The sequence below is a fragment of the Trematomus bernacchii genome, unplaced genomic scaffold (genome assembly GCF_902827165.1).
Source record: "Trematomus bernacchii unplaced genomic scaffold, fTreBer1.1, whole genome shotgun sequence".
Taxonomy (NCBI): domain Eukaryota; kingdom Metazoa; phylum Chordata; class Actinopteri; order Perciformes; family Nototheniidae; genus Trematomus; species Trematomus bernacchii.
The window spans coordinates 4295492-4316834 of record NW_022987469.1 but is presented as its reverse complement, the minus strand read 5'-3'; the positions used below and the strand labels follow the sequence as shown (position 1 = coordinate 4316834).

General features: G+C 42.9%; 1 protein-coding gene across 1 annotated transcript in view; it reads left to right on the top strand.

Annotated features, from left to right (window-relative positions):
- LOC117493894 (receptor-type tyrosine-protein phosphatase gamma-like) overlaps window positions 1-21343 on the top strand; it is a 537521-nt gene that overhangs the window by 399394 nt on the left and 116784 nt on the right. Inside the window, 1 exon segment of the mRNA XM_034144481.1 lies at window positions 8381-8447. Coding sequence (XP_034000372.1) covers window positions 8381-8447 — 67 coding nt within the window.

Here is a 21343-nt window from a genome sequence, read left to right as displayed (position 1 = left end):
TATATTATTCCGAGTGTGCTTGCTTTTCTCTTTGAAAGTCAACACATAACGGCATTGTAATACACGTTTCGGCTGCATTAAATATGACATATCTGCCGTAGTTAACTCTATTTATAGAGCCCTGATGAGAACACTTCTAGACAAACAGGAACTGCGGACAAAACTGAAAACTTGACGTGGATCTTAAATATATAAGCAATGAAACAACATCTTACATTTCTTTTCACACAATACGTCTCCTTGCAGTATCAACACTAATTCGGCTGACTTTTATATTTGATCCAATTGGTAGATAGGCTGTATTTACGCCATAATGGTGCACAGCTGATAGAAAGGGACACCTACTGGTTAAAGCACATTATTGCATTTTATAATTTTATTATTAGATATTAATAGGATCCCTATAAAGTATATTCTTTACTCGTCGTTATTCTCTACTAATAGTTAATTAAAGACTGTATATAATGACTATTTTGCACATCCCTTTCAAGATTTCAAGACTTTCTAAAGTTTATTGACATTAAAGACTGTATATAATAACTATTTTGCACATCCCTTTCAAGATTTCAAGATTTTCTAAGGTTTATTGACATATCATATTATACACAACTACGGTGTAGTTATGCAATGAATGAAAAACTTGGATCGCAGGTTCCTCAACAGTGCATTACAAGACATCTATCAATATGTGTGTACCTCCACCATTACATTGTCATATTCTGCACATTTCTTACACTATCTACATACATCTTATAAGAGTATAATACATGTGTATAATATCAGTTAAAATAAGTGCTTAAACATAGTTAACATTGCAGGAAAGCAATATATTAGACGTTAAGTACTTTGTCAGGCTTGATATTTATCTGTAGATACAAATGTCACTGTGTGTGCTGTGTGCTCTGCATGTGTGACCATCAAAGAGGGTTTCATCCCTCCATATTCATCTTCTATACCCCCAAAGCTTTTTTCTTATTCAAAAGAAGACCTTAACCTAAAGCTGGCTACACACCAACCCGATTTTGGGAGTCAGAGGCCGTCAGAGGCAGTCGGGCATTCGCGGCGCCCTACTCAGGTTGGTGTGTCCTGTCGCACGCCCACACTACGCCATCACAACAAACAACACGTGAATCTGACCAATCTCCTTCCACTCCCCCGGTCCACACAACCCCTCCCAATGCAACGTCACCTCAGAGCAGCCCTGCTCAACACACGCTCCATCCACAATAAAAGCCACATTCTGAATTAATTAATTAAAGACAATAACCTGGACTTTCTGTATCTGACCGAAACGTGGCAAAACCCCCTGGACTATTTTTCTTTAAATCAAATCACCCCAGCAGGATTCACATACATTGACAAACCTCGCCCACAAGGGCGGGGTGGTGGTATAGCTGCTATTATCAGAAAGGACATAAAAACTACCATAATCTGATCACATTTGAACACCTGGTCTTCAAACTCTCTGGTCCCACTCCCCTGGGGCCTCATTTATAAAGGGATATACGCTCAAAAAATGGCGTACGCCAGTTTCTACGCAATGTTTGCGATTTATAAAATACTAACTTGACGGGAAAATGTGCGGTCCTCCACGCAAACTCTAACCCATGCGTACGCACTAAGCACACAAACGGGAGAGACGAGAAACTGCGACACCGTTGGCAGAAGGAAGAATGGAGAGAAATATGTGGAAATAATACCATAAATATAATGTTACCTCTCATTTATCAAATATGAAGAATTCATTTTCAAACATTGATTAAAGCCAATCTTAAAATGATTAAACAAACGCCTGTTTGAGACTCCTCAGTGCACACAAAAACATAACTTGGAGAAATAAAAAAATACGGATATGTTATTTAAAACCACCTCGAATATGTTGTGTTAATGTTATGAAATGTTTTCTGATAAATGATGCGGTAAGCAGGAGGACAGAATTACGTCTAAACTGACGCCGTTTTGCTTTTCTATAGGTTGTAGATACGAGCATGGTTTTATATACTATCACGTTTAATCGTGTTTTATGCTGTTTGCCAAGACTTGATAAGTCGCTCGTAAAACACAGGTATGGAAACTAAGAACACCATATGTGGTAAATTGTACAGCTAATATAACACAACACATTAGTTGTATTTCCTTTAACTGGTGGATTATGGATATATAGTTGCTGATCGACAGCTGGAACACAAACCACCAAATACAACAAAATAATTCAGATCCAGTCGTCATGACTCCACTCCGGAGGGATTCCCCGATCATTTCTTACAGTTTCTCATCAAGGGGGTGTCTCCTGTCCCCGGGACAAACACACTGCCTGAGGAAGGTTATGTGTATTTGTTTTGTCATGAACTTTTTTCGGACCACTTATTTATTTATGTTGGTGACGATCCGACCTCCATGCTGCTACTCTGGTTCAAACTGCATCCACCAAACAATATGATTTATCTCGACCTCCCCAAAATAACCAAAATCTGACACGGTGTGAGATGTCTTTTTTAGCTGTTCTGTCGTCATTTCCTGCGATCTTCTTCATGCAGTCAGTCAAAATGAATGAATGAATGGGCGTTTCTTTGACTATTTATAGGCAAATATGGGCGCAATGTTTTGTGAATCGGAAAATGTCGGAACATTTCTGTACCTATTTTTTTGCTTTGTACTACGTAAGCAACCTTCCCACGTCAATCCTACGCAAGGCGTTATAAATGAGGCCCCTGGTCACAGCCATCATCTACCGTCCCCCGAAGCCAAACCCCTCCTTTCTCTCCGACCTCTCTGACATTCTCACTCAGCTTTCTTCCATATCCCCGTCTGTTCTCCTCTTAGGTGATTTTAACTTTCATGTTGACGACCCGACCTGCAAATATGCCTCTGAATTTATGGAAACCCTTCACTGCTGCAACTTCTCTCAACACATCAACTTCCCAACACACAGCCGTGGTCACATCCTGGACTTGGTCTGCTCCACTGGTCTCACCATCCATCATCTGTCCAGCCTTAATCTCCACATCTCTGATCACCTGGCCATCATCATGGACATCAACATCCCCATCCCCGCCCCAAAAGCAAAAACGCACAATAACCTACAGAAATCTCAAATCCATCTCATCTTCAGCAATCACTGCCTCCATTACCTGCAAGATGTCTGTCTCCCCCCCCCCCCCCACTTTCTGAAAACCCATCTGAACTTGTGGACTATTATAACATCACCCTCTCCTTCTGTCTCAATGAACTGGCCCCCACAAAAACAAAAAATGTCTCTTTCATACACTCTGGTATACCCCCGAACTCCGCCAAATGAAATCAAGGAAACGTCAACTGAAACGCCAACACAAGAAAACCACACTAACAGTCCATCTTCAAATCTACAAAGACTATCTCCAGCAGTACAGTAACACACTCAAAGCAGCCCGGTCTAATTACTACTCACAACTCATTCAGTCTGGCTCCAGCAACCCCAAGCGTCTGTTCTCCACCATCAGCAAACTTCTCAAACCCTGTGACAACGCCACCTCATCCTTCACCACCGAACAGTGCAACTCCTTCCTCTCGTTTTTCCAAACCAAAATCAGCAACATTTACAGCAATCTGACACCCTCATCAGCACCCCCCACCTCCCCACCTGGCTCCCCCCCCCTTCACCTCACAGCCCCTGTCCCACTTCTCCCCTGTGACCCCCATGCAACTGTCCGACTTCATGACTGGAATTAACTCCACCTTCACACTTGACCCAATGCCCTCCAAATGTGTTAAAGAGAGCCTCCCTGCCATCTCCCAACTCATCACCACCATCATTAACTCCTCCCTCAGATCTGGATCAGTTCCCCCCTCTCTCAAACTGGCTGCTGTCACACCCATTCTCAAAAGACCTGGACTCACACCCGACATCATGTCCAACTTCCGGCCCATCTCAAATCTCCCCTTTCTGTCAAAAATACTTGAACGTGTCATTGCCTCACAACTTAAATCCCACCTCAGCTCCAATGACCTCTTTGAGCCATTTCAATCCGGTTTCCGATCAAAACACAGCACCGAAACAGCTCTTCTCAAAATCACAAACGACCTCCTCCTCTCCTCTGACTCCGGCAACCTGAACATCCTCATCCTCCTCGACCTCACCGCAGCATTCGACACCATCAACCACACCATCCTGCTGTCCCTCCTGGAATCATCACTCAACATCACCGACACTGCACTCTCCTGGCTGAAATCCTACCTCACCGACAGACATCAGTTTATCAATATCAACAACTGCACCTCCTCCACTGCTCATCTGTCCCAAGGCGTCCCCCAGGGTTCAGTGCTTGGCCCCCTCTTCTTCATCCTCTACATGCTCCCCCATGGAAAAATAATTCATCGCCACAACCTTCAATTTCACTGCAACGCCGATGACATCCAACTTTATATCTCAACAAAAACCATCACCCCCACAACACACTCCACTCTCACCAACTGTCTCTCTGAAATAAAAGCATGGATGCAAACAAACTATCTCCAACTGAACAGTGCCAAATCAGACATCATCATCATCGGCCCCCCATCCCGTACCAAAGCCATCCAGAATTTCAACTTCACCATTGACAGCAACACTCTATCCCCCCCCCTCACATCCGCAACCTCAGAGTCATCTTCGACAGTCAGCTCAAATTCAATCACCACATCAATCACATCACCAGGACCGCCTTTTTCCACCTCAAAAACATTGCCCGTCTCCGCCCATCACTCTCCTCCTCTGCTGCTGAAACCCTGATTTATGCATTCATCACATCACGACTCGACTACTGCAATAGCATCCTCTACGGCACATGTGTCAAACTCAAGACCCGGGGGCCAAATCAGGCCCTTGGTGGATTTAATTTCGGCCAGCAGGATAATTTCTAATTACTATTAGATCTGGCCCGCCGGTATATTGCACGCACACCTTCACTCAATCCTGAGGATTTCCTCAGCTCAGAGCCTGAGCCCAAACATTGATGAACTTGCACCCAAGATGAGATGCCAAGTATCTGGCTTGAGCTAGCATCACAGAGCAGCACACTGAGTTTCAATGGATGTTTCCTTCTGCACTTTTTTTCTTGCGACAACAGGGCATGTTTGGTTTTTTCTAAGCTGTTGTTGGCCTGTGGAAACATGTAATCATAAGAAATGACTCCGGAAAAGCTGCAGATAGAGCCATAATAAATGAATGCAACTGATTATTTAACGTTTAATGTTGTTTTTATCGGCAATAATTTAAGCTTTGTTAGTTCTAGGTTTAATATGTGCAATAAGTTCATTTCAATAAGTTTTGCAATAAACATTGAACCAGTCCGGCCCTCGACTAGTACCGATTTTTTTATTTTGGCCCACCGTGTATTTGAGTTTGACACCCCTGCCTACGGCAACCTCCTCAATAAACTCCAACATATCCAGAACTCTGCTGCCCGCCTCCTCACCCACAACCGCTCCCGAGACCACATCACTCCCGTCCTCCAGAACCTCCACTGGCTCCCCGTCCGTCAAAGAGTCGACTTCAAAGTCCACCTGATTACTCACAAAGCCCTCAACAACCAGCCCCCCCCCCCTACCTCACAGACCTGCTGCACCACCACACCCCTTCCCGCAGTTTTTGTAGTATAGCTCATTATGCTACACAAGCAATTCATGACAAAACAGAGGCAAACAAAGGTAGTTATCTATCCATACTTCTTCTACTCTTCCTATAATATTGTTCATAAGAGTGATTTGCTGCAATTTCAACAAACAAAGGTAGCAGTGCCTCCCTGTCGTGCACTTTCTTTCAATTTGCATCAGAAGGAGTGTAAACGGCAACAACAACAACAATTGTTCTTTGGGCAGTTTCTGAACTCACATTGCTGGGTTAGCCTATGTATTATGTTAATCATCTTATCTGTCTAAAACCGATCATCAACCTGAAGCTTGCTGGGTCGTGGTCCATTTCAGAATAATATATATGATGTGTTTTATAATGATTTATCATTAAAGTGTTCTCAAAGCTGGTAAAGGTGCAGCTAGTTTGAATGACTTTGTATACTGCTTGTGGATTTACTCCAGGTGGAACTAACATTTGATTATATTTCACACCATTAATCCACATATGTAAAGTAACTAAATTAAATAAATGTAGAGGAGTAAAAGTCCACCATTTACCTCTGAATTGTAGTGGAGTAGAAGTACAAGGTAGCATTACATTGAAATACTCAAGTAAAGTACAATTCTCTCAAAATGTTACTTGAGTAAATGTACTTAGTTACTTCACACCACTGGCATTTAGTCATGCTGACTTGAACTAAATATGGTGTTTGAGTGAATTTAAGCAAACAGCATATGTGTCATTTGGAGCTGTCATAAGTGGTGTTTTTCACGACCCTGTGCCATTGACGCATTGTTTTTTATGATTTGGTTTTATTGATTTGCAGCCTCTATGATAACAATGAGGTACTAATTGAAGACAATGAAAAGCATGTGTTACCATGACGCCCTACACTGTGTTCAGATGCAGACGACCTTGTTGATTGCTGTTGTTTGTTCGTCTTTATTACATTGTTTTCATCTCTCAGCATCTTCTCTGTGATTTTTTAACTTTTTAACCTCTGCCTTTGTCAATTGTATCCCTTTTTCTTTTCTTCTGATAAGCACAGATGTAGGGTAGAACATTTTTTAACTAATCATGAAGGGCAAAACAATGTTCAGCAAACGATGCCCAGTCCCAAATGGATATATTTGCAGACACTAGTGCAAATATATTAGTGCATTAAGCAGGAGAGGATACAATATTAAAGTAGGTTATATTCAGGGGTGCACATAACTGGTACGCAGGTACGCATGCGCGGCAACAATCTGAAATGCGTACCGTCACTTGTGTCACAAAGCGCATTTGCGTACCGACGTACTTGTGAAGCTTTTCCAGAAGGCGGTTAGATCACCGGACGACAGAGTCGGCCTCCGTGTGCACAGACAGGGCTGCTGTCAACGTTCACACGCTCCGCGGTCATGAAGCTCTGTACTCCACTACCACCTATCGAAATCAGTCGGAAGTCGCAACGGCTCATTTAAAAATAAACGTGGATTTGCGTAAAAAACTATTTTTTCGGGGTTCGGGTGTTTTGTTTGATTTTAAATAAACAAAGTCTTGGCTTTCAGAATATGAAACTTTTATTTCCAAAATCACACGATAAATACATTTGTGAAGCTTGTAAAGGGAAGATGACAGGCACCTCTCACTCGCAATCTGCTCTTCCGCAGCGCCGCCCCCCCTCCCTCCGGCTGAAATTATGAATGTAAGGCGTATAGTAATCATAGATAACACGGCAGGGCCCGTTACAGTTTGTTTTTATCTGATTTCAAATAAACAAAGTCTTGGCTTTCAGAATATTAAACTTGTTTCGGCAAATTCAGATGATAAATACAACTATGAAGCTTGTAACGGCATAATTACAAGCGGAGAACGGAGTAACTTAAAGTCACAGCAGGCATAACAACAGCCGGTGTTTCTCGTGAGTGTTTTCCCCGGGTGACAAACACAATATACACAAACGCAAAAAAACACAAACACACACACACACATACACACACACACTCGCGAGCTTCCCCCAGACCAGTAATCCAAACGGAAATATTTTCCCTCCGGACTATTTTGATCATTTGCTCCACTAATAATCAATCAGATCGATGGATTCCAGAGAAGAGGAAACTTTGAAGGCCTTTTTCTCAAAATGATGACTCGGTGACAGTCATTATATAATGTGACATATTTTGCTTAATATTTGGAGTACAAAAACAATCCTGATATCATTAGAAAGCTATGAATCTCCTCTTTCCAACAGTGTATACAACTCAAAATGTGTCTTCGGGTCAATGCAACTGATTTCGATAGAGCAGGTCACATATAAGGATTTATCCACGATGTTGAAAATGTTAAGAATGTTTAAAATATATGTTTAAAACATAAAGATAAAAAGGTTTGAAAAAGTTATTGTTTAATGTTTTAAGGAGGTGACGCTACTCAGCCAATCAAATCGGTGCAGTCAGTGAGTCAGCACGATAGATTCAAACACACACACAGAGACGAGACAAGAAGAGAGAAACAGTCGGAGTCATTTCAAATGGCGTGCTCAAAAAAGAGAAAGGTAGACAGAGAAAACAGAGCATTTAATGACATTTTCTCTTACTGGACCTCTTTGAAATGCAATTGAATAACCCTGCATTATAGCAACAACAACAATAATAATAACAATAATAATAGCAATAATAATTGGGAGCTCTTATGTTCTCTGAGGGGAGGCTCACCTTCCCACACTTTGAAAACCCCTGCTTTAATGTATGCAGTGATGGTTCCTGTGAATAATATTGTTATGTGACAATGTCTGTTTGTGTTCCTCAGGTGGGAGGGAAGGACAACCCCGCTGTGGACCCCATCATCCACGGCCTGAAGGGAGTGGTGCATCATGGTAGGAGAGGCTGTCGTGGGGATGTTCTGAATGTGTTTGCTGGATATCCATCATGCCTAAACATGAACAGATCCTTGATCATCATGTCTATATTCCAGCTACAGAACTGCTCATTATTTGGCAATGAATCCTGTCAGCTCATAGAAATAGAAACTTTATGTTGCAAAGGTGTCTGACATTAATGATGATACAAATGTTCCTATCATATTGTAAAGAAATGAGCATACAAATGTTTTATATTAAGTTTGGTTGTCTACTTCCACGATCCCAAATGTTTACAACAATGTTCAAACCCAGAGAAAAGTGCAGTTTTAATGAAGGAAACAAAGTGCTAGATTTGGTCGTCTGTAATGATGGGGTTTCCCTTTGAGCCTGACTCAGCCTCGTGCTAGCCTGCAATTCAATCAGGAGAGACTTCATTTTGTTTAAAGAACATTTATTGACACATGCGCCATATGATAAATGTTAAGTCTTTGGCGATTAGACCCCGATCCTGAAATCGTATATCTAAAGGGGGAAATGCAACCGTCAGAGTTCCCGTTAGAAAAAATGTGTGCCGGTCACCCTGTCCGTTACGATTTAAATCTTCCGGACAAAATTGGAAAGTTCCTGGTCAAAGGTCTTCTTTGTTATTTATTGAGCTTTAAAACTAATTGATAACAACTCTATATTAAGAATGAAATAATCAAGGCATGCAGATGTATCTTTTATTGAAAAGTAACTTTTAATAAAAGTTCAAACAAGTTCCGCCAATATCGTGCGTAACGGAAATATTACGCAAGCCATAATATAATAAACAAAAAACCCATGTTCTGAAGAACATGGGTTTTTTGTGGCTTTAGGCCTACATATAGTCAGATAAAATAAAACATAATCATTATTATTTGTTCACAAACTAAAAGAGTATAGGCCCGTCGTGAGCATTTTAATAAAGGCTCGCAGCTGCCGACTTGTTATCAAATAGCCTTTAAAAAAATTGTAATACAAACTCATTGACAAAACTAGAGCAAAATGCCTAGCTTATGATGTTTTAGCCTACTTTCTACGCTTTTTCAGACCTGTGAAGTGGGTAGCTGCGGATTTAAAATCAAAGGTCCCGAGTGTCTCTCCACAACTAGCAACGCGCATGAGCCGTGTGACCTTGTTCTTGCCAAGCCGACTTCGCTGCGCTGTTTTGATTCTGTTCTGAGAGAATCCTCTCTCTGCCGGCACACTGGAGACAAGGATCACGCAGGCTATCTTGGCCAGTGTGGCCCACTCAGGATAGATGTTGCCGAAATCTCTTATGAGGACTTCGCAAGCCATTAAGAAATGCAAGCCACCGTATCCACGGAGCGCTGTCATCACGGGGATGGCATCTCTGTGCGCGCTTGTGGCATCAATGAGAGGGGCTCTGGCTTGCGCTGAGTCATCCTCACTGGCAATCCCTTGGCCAAAATGACTAATAATGGTTCTGAGGGCTGGTTCAGCGTATATTTGAAGCGCTGAAGGGACGGAGAAATAATAAATTGTTTTATGTAACGCAAATAAATACATTTAAATAACATGTGACACAATTTTAGGAAGGCTTATACTTACCACTTTGTGCGTTTGGGTATCGGGATGGGTTCAGAAGGATGTCAAAGCTAGTGATAATACTCAGGGACTCTTCAGGAAAGCGGTTGTGTAAAGCATCTATAAGATGTGTAATGTAGCATACATGGACATTACTGAAAGCCTGCCGGGACCGGTCATCTGCGTGTGTCACATTCACATCCCTGTAAATGCCATTTTGGCAATCTGCCTGAAACCTCTCTTCTTCGGGACCGGGGGCGTCCCTCAACTGTGTGAGTGCCGCACCTGATCCGTGAACCATTGGTCGGATTGTGGCCAGATTGACATCCTCTTTCTGGAAAACCAAATTCAGTTTGGTCATAACAGGTAGCACATCATCATTGAGCCCAGGACAATGACGCTTGACAGTTTCACATCCCTCTCGCGGAGCATCTCACCCACCTTGTCAAATATACACTGTGCTGTCCCGGAGTGCACGTCAGTTTCCCAAAAAACACGTCTCCACTTTTCCTTTAATTTGCAACTTGGCGTATATTATCAGCTTTTTGTCCACAGTGATATTAACCGTCTCGTCATGGATAATTCCGATAAAGTCACTCTTCTTTAGTCATCAACGGAATCACCGTGCCGGTAAATTCCATCACCTGTGCCAAAATCAGGAGCCTTCACTTCTCTTAGTAGGTCAGTCAACCCTGCATACTGATGACCTGCAATGTGGTTTTTAGCCATGTGAAACACTACTTGTAGCTGAGAACATAGCTTCATGTTGGAAGCTTCATTCGCCCTCTCACAGTGGCCTTTCATTGCGGTTTGTTGTGGTATTGTGTTCACTGACTAAATGTGCTCATTGCTCTGATTGTGCTCAATAAGCGCAGAGGCTCTCATATTTGTTGCTCCTTTGGTGAACCCGTTCTTTCTCCCCGACTTCTCGCAGTGTGAGCAGAACATAATTTCTTCCCCATCTGTAATGTCGCACCTCAGCAGGTGAATTTATCTTTCCATTCGGGTCTGAACGTGCGGGTGTTTTTTTCTGTCCGGGGCCAAGGCATCTGCGGTCTCATTGACTGCAGGCGGTATCGCCGTCTCATTGTCGGCATTATCATCATTAGACCTGCTTGGTTTCAAAAAATAATTTTTAAGCTTAGCTTGTTTTGCCTTGTCCGATTTTTCTCATCTCTCTGTCGTCCTGTTGTTATTGTGCGCCCGCTTTATCTTACTGAATGAAACAAATGTAACGGGTTCGTTCCACATTACGCCTACCGTGGCCTACACTGTGTTTGCCTATTAACATAAAAAAGGATTCATTTAAAAGAACAAACAAAAATCTATTTATTGTTTATTTGAATACACTTTATATTGCGCTAAGGGCAAAATATTTTGACCGGAGAGATTTAGATTTGGCGGACTTCCGCATATTTTACCGGTCATAGTCCGGTAATTACCGGCTAACGGGAACTCTGGCAACCGTGAGCATATAGGAAACCCCCTCTGGGGTATAGACACTGGTGATGATGATGAAGATCTGGATTTGATGAGGAGATGGGATGAAGAGGAGGTGTGAGGAGGTCTTTGGATTAGCTCTCCTGGCACTTTAAATGATGACAGGAGGTGATGGGGTGGGGCCGGGCCCCAGCATGAACACCTGAAATCACAGCTGACTGCAGGAGAGGAGAACCATTTTAAAGTTTGGCTGCAGCACAGTGATTGGCTGCTGGAGATTGAGGTGAAATGTAATAGGTTAAAGAGAACGCCCGTGATGAGATGATTATATGCAGCTAAGGAGTGATATACCCAGTCTTCCTGAAAGAATTTGCGCTGAGCTTCATGAAACTGTCACAAAGGGATGTTTTATCCGGTTTTAAGCCACATTTTTAAGGTTAACTTATAATATCTTGTGTGTTTTTAACAACATGCTAAGTTTCAGAGGAACAAGCTGTGCAGACATTTGCAGCTGCATCAAAGATGTTTCATGTGAAACTTATTCATTCATTAATATTACTGGTTGTAATCAGGGGGTTCGTTAGTTTTGGAGAGGAGGACACTTCTGTGGGGGCGGGGGCAATCACAACAATATTCACGAAACTGTGTCTCAGGGCTTCTTAACATTTAACAACCTATTAATGTTTCATACCCACTTAACGGGAAGAACCTCAGCTAACTGACGATATGAACAATTCTTACCTAAACAAAACACAAGTCTAACGCCAAGCCTCTCTGAATTAGCACTAAGAGAAAGAGTGCAAACGCACTTAGCACATAACTCACGTTAGCTATCTTTTATACTTCATCGGATCTGCACAAACAAGATATCATCTGAAAGCTGAGATTCCACAGATTCCAATGGTATAAGTATCATCACTGAGAGGTGTTTTTTTTCTTTCTAAACCTCTCTAAAAAGGTCAAATTTAACTTGTTTTGCATCAATCTTGATACAGGGTACTTATTATATGTTATAGTTTGGATTCCTAAAGCTTTTAGTCTACTATCCCATCACTCAAGGGTGGTTTTCACTATAAGTAATGGGGGTTTTTTGGACGGAAACTATAATTTACATTTTTTTACTATGTTCAATCTGAATTTACTTTAAAATAAAAACATCTATATCGATTCTGACTTTTCTACATCCAGGTGTATCATTGCTTTGAGAAAAAAGATTATTAATTTACCCCTTTTAGAAGATATAGTCATTTGTTCTGGGCATGTCATTTTCGAGCCTGAGACCTGAAAAACAGGCTCAGGGCTCAACAGGTTAAAGTCTGAATAAGTCCAGACCTGAGTGAAGACAGGCTCTGCATAATATCTCAACTGTAAATTTGCTTTGCTAATTTCCCTCACTTAACCCCCCCCCCCCCCAAAGGGTCCCGCTCACCTTGCAACAACAGTATGGCTTCAGAGTGAATTTTAGAGCTTCGGCATACACAAATAAAACTTTGATAAAACCCCACTGCATGATACTTGCACTTTATCTCGAGCTCAGCTGTCTTGGAGAAACTACTCCTCCTCAATAATTCATCTAACACAAAGACCACTCAAGTTCAATCAAGGCCATATGTCCCACCGGGAAGGTGCTTGGCTAATTTGCTCTGTCTCTGCCAGTGCTACTCCACGGAGCAGCGGGGGGTTAAATCTTTCACAGCGCTCTCCCCTCTTGTTGGGCTTGTCTGGCGGACATGCACAGGTCTGACTCCTCTGTCTTTGTACCTCATGCCTTGTTGCATTTTACATAAAACCTCGCTGGAACAAATGCCCTCTGACTAGTTAGCTAGTGAGCAGCTCAGAAGCATCCCTGTATAATCAGCCTGCTGAGAAACTGAGTCTGATTTAAATAGCCGAGCCATGAAAGGCTTCAGCAGCGAAGAGAGGAGCACATTGTCTTCTAAAATTGTTGAAATATAAGGCTATGAAAAATACACAACTAGAAAGACTACAAATCCCAGAGTCGCGTAAGTGATGTCATAACTGATGTCATAATTGTTTTCCTCCACTAAATATAAGACATAGCTAAGATAAGATAACTTTAACAAGATGCCTGTGTGCTTAGTACCAGGTTGTAATCATACCAGCAATGGGTCTTGCTCGTTCTTTCACTTCCCGTCTGATGAAAGGACCAGGAGTGGCTGGATCAAGTTAGCTACCTAGCTAGTAGCAAGCACGTTAGTTAGCATTACAGCCTTAGCCTTGTCATTTTTATTAGCCTTAACATGAAGTAACATTAAGTAACCCAAAATGTTAAACAGTAAGAGTAGTAGTCATATTTCGTGAACCCTTTGAAGAGTACTGTCACACCGGTGTGATCATTCTGTAATACACCGTTTAATGCTCCGTGTGTGGCAAATCCTGATACTTAACTTTAGTGAATCGATATTTTTCCCACCCCTACTGCCCATGCAGCGCTCCTCTGCCCTGTCGGCTGCCACAGCACCGCTCCCTCTCTCACTCTCGCTCGCAAAACTTTGCACAAGGCTACTCGTGGGTTCGTCTTGTGGCTTGTATATGTTTTCTGCTAGCCAACGCTCGTTGAAACAGCCACTTCCTTGCATAATGTCATCTATTACTGTCTGTCATCAGAATGCCCAGGACACACATCAAAACAAACTGGCAGGTCACGCGCATAGCGCAGGAAGGCTGGAGTGGAGCTGTCATTTTATGAAAAGTAATTAACCTGTTAAGCCCGGTTGCCCCCACGACCGGGGCAGACGCAACATCTTGCAAGAAACAGCGTCTCGGGGCTTCTTAACATTTAACAACCTATTCATGTGTCATACCCAATTAACGGGAAGAAACTCAGCTAACAGATTATATTAACCATTTACCTAAACGAAACACAATTCTAACACCAAGCATCTGAATCAGCACTTAGCACATAACTGGCAAAAGCGATCTTTTCTATGTCCTCCTATCTGCACAAACGACATATCACATGAAAGCTGAGATTCAACAGATTCCATATGTATAATCACTGTACGACCAAAACTCACTGAACTAGCAGCCAGTCAGTCTTTGCAATGTATTGAGATTTACAGGAGCAAGTCGTATCTCCGGTAGTTTCACGTTTTCCGCCATTTTCTTTGTTTACCTGCTGCTCCTCTCAGTGCAACAAATATGTCACGGTCTTCTTCTTCTTTTTGTTTATTAACAGCAGTTGGCAACCAGCGTACATATTGCAATACCGCTCCCCAGTGGCGGCGCTAGGGGATGACTACTTGGGCTCAAGCCCCTCATGTTTTCTGAAAAGCCCCGAATGTTTCACTTAAAGTTTTTTTTTTTTTTTAAAACGTCTCGTGAGTAATGTGCAGTACCGGAGTCCAACAGAGAGGCAGCAGCTGCGGGACAGTAGCCTGTGTACTGCGTAGCCTTCCCTTCCCTGAAGAAGAAGTGATCCTTCGTTAGCGTGAAGAGTCTGCTTTATGCGCTCTGCAGTAGAGGCTCCGGCGAGTTCACAGTTCATGAGCGTGCACCACTAGCACCATCCCCCCCCCCCCCGTCCCGTCAACAACAACCGGATCTCCTACAATACTAAATCCGCCACTGCCGCTCCCTAATGCTCCGTGTGTGGCAAATCCTGATACTTAACTTTAGTGAATCGATATTTTTCCCACCCCAGCTGCCCATGCAGCGCTCCTCCAGCATGTCGGCAGCCACAGCACCGCTCCCTCTCTTACTCACTCTCGCTTGCCCAACCACTAACGTAGCTGGTTTACCGTTAGCAAGCTAGCCCTCACACTGTAACATTAGTGGTGCCTAAAACAACTGCTATCACACAGTCTGTTCTTTATCTGCAAGCTTCTGTCTTCCCCCGCCCCAGGCAGCTCAGTTGCCGGTTAATAGCCGGTCCTGCTCACTGACAGTCATACACATATCCCTAGACCCGACCAACAGCCATCTTCGCGCCACTTTCACAATATTAAATTCAAATGTCACAACACACAAGTCTGAACCGCTTGGGTATTCACTTCAGTCAAAACGTACTTATTTCAGTCAGTACGTTCTAATTCAATTTAAAACTGTTTGGTTGCTACTGTGATGTATTCCTGCTGGCTAGCATTAAGTTAGTTAGCTTTCCAGCTAGCCAACCTTAGCTGCCATATGCTAAAATATTGCAGATATTTCTGTGAGTTATGACGCTCTCAATTTCACATTCTAACCGCATGTTTATAAACCAACTTCAAATGTTGCATAGGAAAAACATACTCTCATTAGGGGTGTAACAGTATCCATATTCGTCCCGAACCGTCACGGTTCAGACGTCACGGTTTGGCACATGCAGTCACACGACGAATACGCCTTTTTTTATGAAGGGAAAAAAGTCTGTCACTCAGGGCAGTATCCAATACACTATATATAATCCAGGGGGCGGTATTGCGCCTAAAAGCTGTTTTCCTGCCGCCCTTAACCTCTTAACAAATAAGGAGTGAGAGTGACGCGTGACCAAAACCGGAAGCTGCATACACTCTGGTGGCTACCATTTGCAGCTAACTTTTCCACTCCGATTTTTACATAAAAATGGAATTATGGATTATAAATAATTTTTTCAAAGGCACAGGTACATTATTAACCTATGGATCAACAGTTGTAGCATTTTCATTTTTCGTTTTAATGCCATTGAACACGTCTTTTGATCTAATTGACAGCTACGGTGAGACGATCTGCCGTAAAAGCTCCGTAAAGGTACGTGTTGTGATGTCTGTGTTTGCTTCCCCTATCGCAAGTTCGGATCGCTCAGTGATGATACTATACCTAAATAATCTGTGGAGTCTCAGCTTTAATCGGATATATTGTATGTGCAGCTACGATAAGTAATAAGGGTATCTTTATCTTGAATTGTGTGCCAAAGTCAGTTTGCATTTTTTCGCTCAGGGGTCATTTTGACGCTTCTTATGAGACTTGTGTTTTGTTTTGGTAAAAATGGTTCATATCTTCAGTTAGCTGAGATTCTTCCCGTTAATCTGGTGCTACACATTAATAGTTTCATAAATGTTAAGAAGCCCTGAGACATTGTCTCGAAAAAAAAACCGTGGGAGGGGTCCAATGGGGGGACCGTCGTCCTTAAGAGGTTAAACAACAAATGTGACCTGCTCCATCAAAATCAGTCGCATTGACCCGAAGACACATTTTGAGTTGTATACACTGTTGGAAAGAGGAGATTCCTAGCTTTCTAATGATATCAGGATTGTTTTTGTACTCCAAATATTAAGCAAAATATGTCACATTATACAATGACTGTCACCGAGTCATCATTTTGAGAAAAAGGCCTTTAAAGTTTCCTCTTCTCTGGAATCCATTGATCTGATTGATTATTAGCGGAGCAAATGATCAAAATACTACAGAGGGAAGATATTTTCATTTGGATTACTGGTGTGGGGGAAGCTCGCGAGTGTGTGTGTGTGTATACGTGTGTGTGTTTGTGTAATTTTGCGTTTGTGTGTATTGTGTTTGTTTCCCGGGGAAAACACTCACGAGAAACACCGGCTGTTGTTTGCTGTGACGTCAAGTTACTCCGTTCTCCGCTTGTAATTATGCCGTTACAAGCTTCAAAGTTGTATTTATCATCTGAATTTGCCGAAACAAGCTTAATATTCTGAAAGCCAAGACTTTGTTTAATTAAAATCAGATGAAAACAAACTGTAACGGGCCCTGCCGTGTTATCTATGATTACTACACGCCTTACATTCATAATTTCAGCCGGAGGGAGGGGGGGCGGCGCTGCGGAACAGCAGAGTGGCGAGTGAGAGCTGTCATCCTCCCTTTACAAGCTTCAAAAATGTATTTATCGTATATTTTGGAAATAAAAGTTTCATATTCTGAAAGCCAAGACTTTGTTTATTTAAAATCAAACAAAACACCCGAACCCCGAAAAACAATTTTTTTACGCAAATCCACGTTTATTTTGAAATGAGCCGTTGCGACTTCCGACTGATTTCGATAGAGCGGGTCACAAATGAAGAACAAGAAGAAAACACAACAAACAAACAAAATACAAGAAGAAGAAAAGTTAGTATGGCGATTTCAGATAACACACAGGAGCTAGAAGACCCACCTACTTCTTTTAAATCAGCTGTGTGGGAACATTTCGGGTTCCCTGTGGACTACAATAACGATGGAGTGCGAGTGGTGGATCGGACGAGGAAGGTGTGTCGGCGTTATTCGACAGCGGTGCGGTATGCTAATGGTAACACACGCCAAACATGCTAAATCATATCAGAAGGCATCACCCAGATTTGCCAATCACCGGAGCCCTGCAAAAGACAACAGCAGTTCAATCAGGAGAGACGGTTTTGATGTAAGAATACATATTTATTGCCAGGAATACACAAATGAATGTAATAGAGTTTTGGCGATTAGGCCCCGTTGTGCAGGAGTATCATTCAGTAGGGGAAAAACCGATCCGATGAGACCCCCCGGGGTCTAGACACTGGTGGTGGTGAATGGATAGTTGGGTTTGGTCTGAAGGGGAGTGGTTTAGCTTGACCCTGGATTCAGAGGGACAGGAGGTGAAAAAGGGTGGAGGAGGGTTGCGTCGAGTCACCTGAAATGACAACTGTCAGAGGGGGGAGAGCAGATTTAAAAGGGGTTAGTGGAGCGCTATGATAGGCTTGTGAGAATAGTGCGAAGTGATTGGTTAAGCTGGGTAGTGACGCCCCCGATCACTTATTGAGAGGAGAGAGAGTAGTAACATAGCATAGTAAATGAATGAGTAAAGAAGGTCTTCCTGGTTGAACTTGCGCTGAGCTTCATTTCAACAGCTTATCCCCGCTGTTTTTAAGAAGCCAATAGACATAAAAGCCGAGAGACCAACATAAATAACGGAAGCTATTGGCATATATATTTCAACGGCAATGCGCCCTTGAAACACTTTCTTATGATTTATTTTGTAATATTTTCAAGACATTCTTTTTAGTTTTACAGCTTGATGACACCTTTTTGTTTGACATCAGCCATTATAGATAATATGGCCATCTGAGTGTGTGTGGTACTGTTTGTGGTTTGTTTTTAACTGTGTAATACAGATTACATTCAAAATGTTAGAGTTCCTTATTTTTATACTGAAACTTGCACTACTGTTCAAAATAAATAAAAAACAAACCTGGAATTATGCATTTGGCACTTCTTTTTGCTTTTTCTTGTTGTACCGAACCCGCACCGAACCGTGACCCCCAAACCGAGGTACATACCGAACCGTGAATTCTGTGAACCGTTACACCCCTATCACTCATATTAATTTGGATGTCGCTCAGGTCTCTGCCATTGCTTCTTCAGCGTCTCCTGTCCTTCCTCACAGCAAAAAAGCCTGCCTCACAATCATATCTCACATTCGAGCCTCTGCGCATGCGCCACAGTTGTCCCTGTGCGATTTACACAGCTGTGTTGCGTTGGAGATAATCGAGCAGCATATGTGGCTTCAACAGGTCTCCATTTTAAGAAAACCCTACTTAAATCAACAAGGTTCAAACAGCTAACTCAGATATATCAATTAAATTGGGTAAAGATGCATTCATGAGATTCAACAACTCACAGAGTTCACTTAAAGTGGACCTATCATGCTATATTTTAATAATATAGTGTAGGACCATACCTATATAAGGCATATTTATACTTTTTTTTTCTCAAAATACCAAACAAATCATGCATTTTAGCCATGCCTCATTTCGCTCAATTTGCACTTTTTTAGCTCTGTTTTTGCAAGGGCTGATTCTGTGAGAACAGCACCACCTACAGGCCTGGCATATGTACTACAGCGTCTCCAGCGCTTTCGAACGGCAATGGCCGTGGCTGTCTCCTCCTGACTGGTGGAGTTGGCCCAATAGCCGTAGCGCCACCGTCCTGACGTCAGGACAGTGTTCAAATCTGGATCAGTTTTTATCAGATCCGTTGCAGCCCCTTTTTTAGAGATTTGGGTATGGAGGAAAATAGAGAGGGTTGTGTTTTCTGACACTTGGTGAGTTCCCTGGAACACCGGGGACACATATTCATGTATAAAAGACGTACAAAAGTGCATTTTGCATGATAGGTCCCCTTTAATTGAGTGCACTGAGGTCCATGCACACTCTACACGAGGTATGGCTGTGTAGACAGCCTTGTTCGACGGCGTGAGTGTGGAAGACATCGTACACTTACGTTTTCCCATGCACCTTAGGGACCTGGGAAACGGGGTGCGCAGTATGTAGACACTTGCGCTGCCACCTGCAGGGCGGACCTATGGGCTTATTCAGACCGATTAAGCTCTACCCAGCCAGGTAAGCTGCGGCCCCGACTTCTCCATGGTCACAACCGGGTGATAGGAAGTTGGGGTGCGATGGCTGTCAACCAAAGGCCGGTCAGGGGCAGTGTGGTGTGTCGATGTTGTGGGGCGACAGGGCGTTTATTCATCGGGGCTCCACCCACTGTACCCATAGAGTCCAGTAGAGGGTGGAGCCTGTGTGAGATAGAACGATAGGTTACATATTGTAACCCTAGTTCTATAAACACAGGCGGAGCCCTCTACCTAGGGGCCCTGTCTTTCCTATGCCGCTCGCTGAAGAGGGTGTAGGATAACAGTCAGGAGGTGTAGCTGCCTTATATACTGTGCGGCCTGCGCGCGCATTCAGGTAGGCTCGCCCTGATTGGCCGGCTACGTTTATGCAAATTCAGTCTGTGAATGCTCGCGTATCATTGTTGAGGAGTAGTACCCATAGAGTCCAGTAGAGGCCTGTGTTTATAGAACTAGGGTTACAATACGTAACCTATCGTTTGTTCAGGGAGGCGTGCGGCGCAGTGGGTTAGTGCACTGATCTTCCAATCAGAGGATAGCAAGTTCGAGTCCCACTGCAGTCAACATGTCGTTGTGTCCCTGAGACACTTCACCCCAAAGTGCTCCTGTGGGGATTGCCCACAGTATTGAGTATGTAAGTCGCTTTGGATAAAAGCGTCTAACAAGTAACATGTACAGATGTAGCACTCCAGATAGGACTCCAGCTTACAGCTTCCTGCCTAAGACCTGCCTAAGACCAGCATCTGGGAATGTTAAGCCCTCCCACTATTTTCCAAGAGGGCGTTGCCAGATTTTCAATTTCAGGATTTAACCAGGAGATGGCGCTTCATTCACAAATACAGAAAGACAACTTTTCATGGACTTTCAGTTGTGTTTAGAAGAGCATTTGAACACATCAATATTTTAGATCAAATAAAGTATATCTAATCTTGTAATTCAATAATATATAGTCTTTATTAGGGATGCTCCGATCGATCGGTCACCGATCGAGATCTGCCGATACTCACTCTCTACCGATCGATCGGTGCTCTCTAAACATGCCGATCGCGAGGGCCGATCGCATGACGTAAAATACATGACACTTTTCTCTGTACGCGGCAAAACAAGCTCGCCAAAATGGCTTCACCGGTCTGGCATCATTTTAAGGTGTCCGAAAAAGACAGTAAAATAGCGGTATGCAACGTGTGTGAAGCAGAAATCCTGCAGCTCCACCCGCTGTGATGGGCGGTGTGAGCGGAGCAAAACACACAAGAGTTAGACCTAACACACTTAGCTATTATATCTACCTCTGGAACAAGCTAAACTAGTTATAAATATGTTTATTCTTCACTGTCGGCCTCACACATTACTGGATCAGCGAGCTGCATGAGACGATACTGACGGGCTGTCAGGAGAGGGAGAGAGGGGGAGAGAGAGGGGGAGAGAGAGGGAGAGAGAGGAAAAGAGAGCGCTTGCTAATTTCTCCCGTGGTATTATCCAAAGTGAATGTAAACTTGAATAATATACATAATTTGAATGTAATAATTAAGTTGATTGTTGTTTGTGGAAGCTCCAGTGAATGAGCCCCATTAACTGAGTTTTAAACATCACTTTA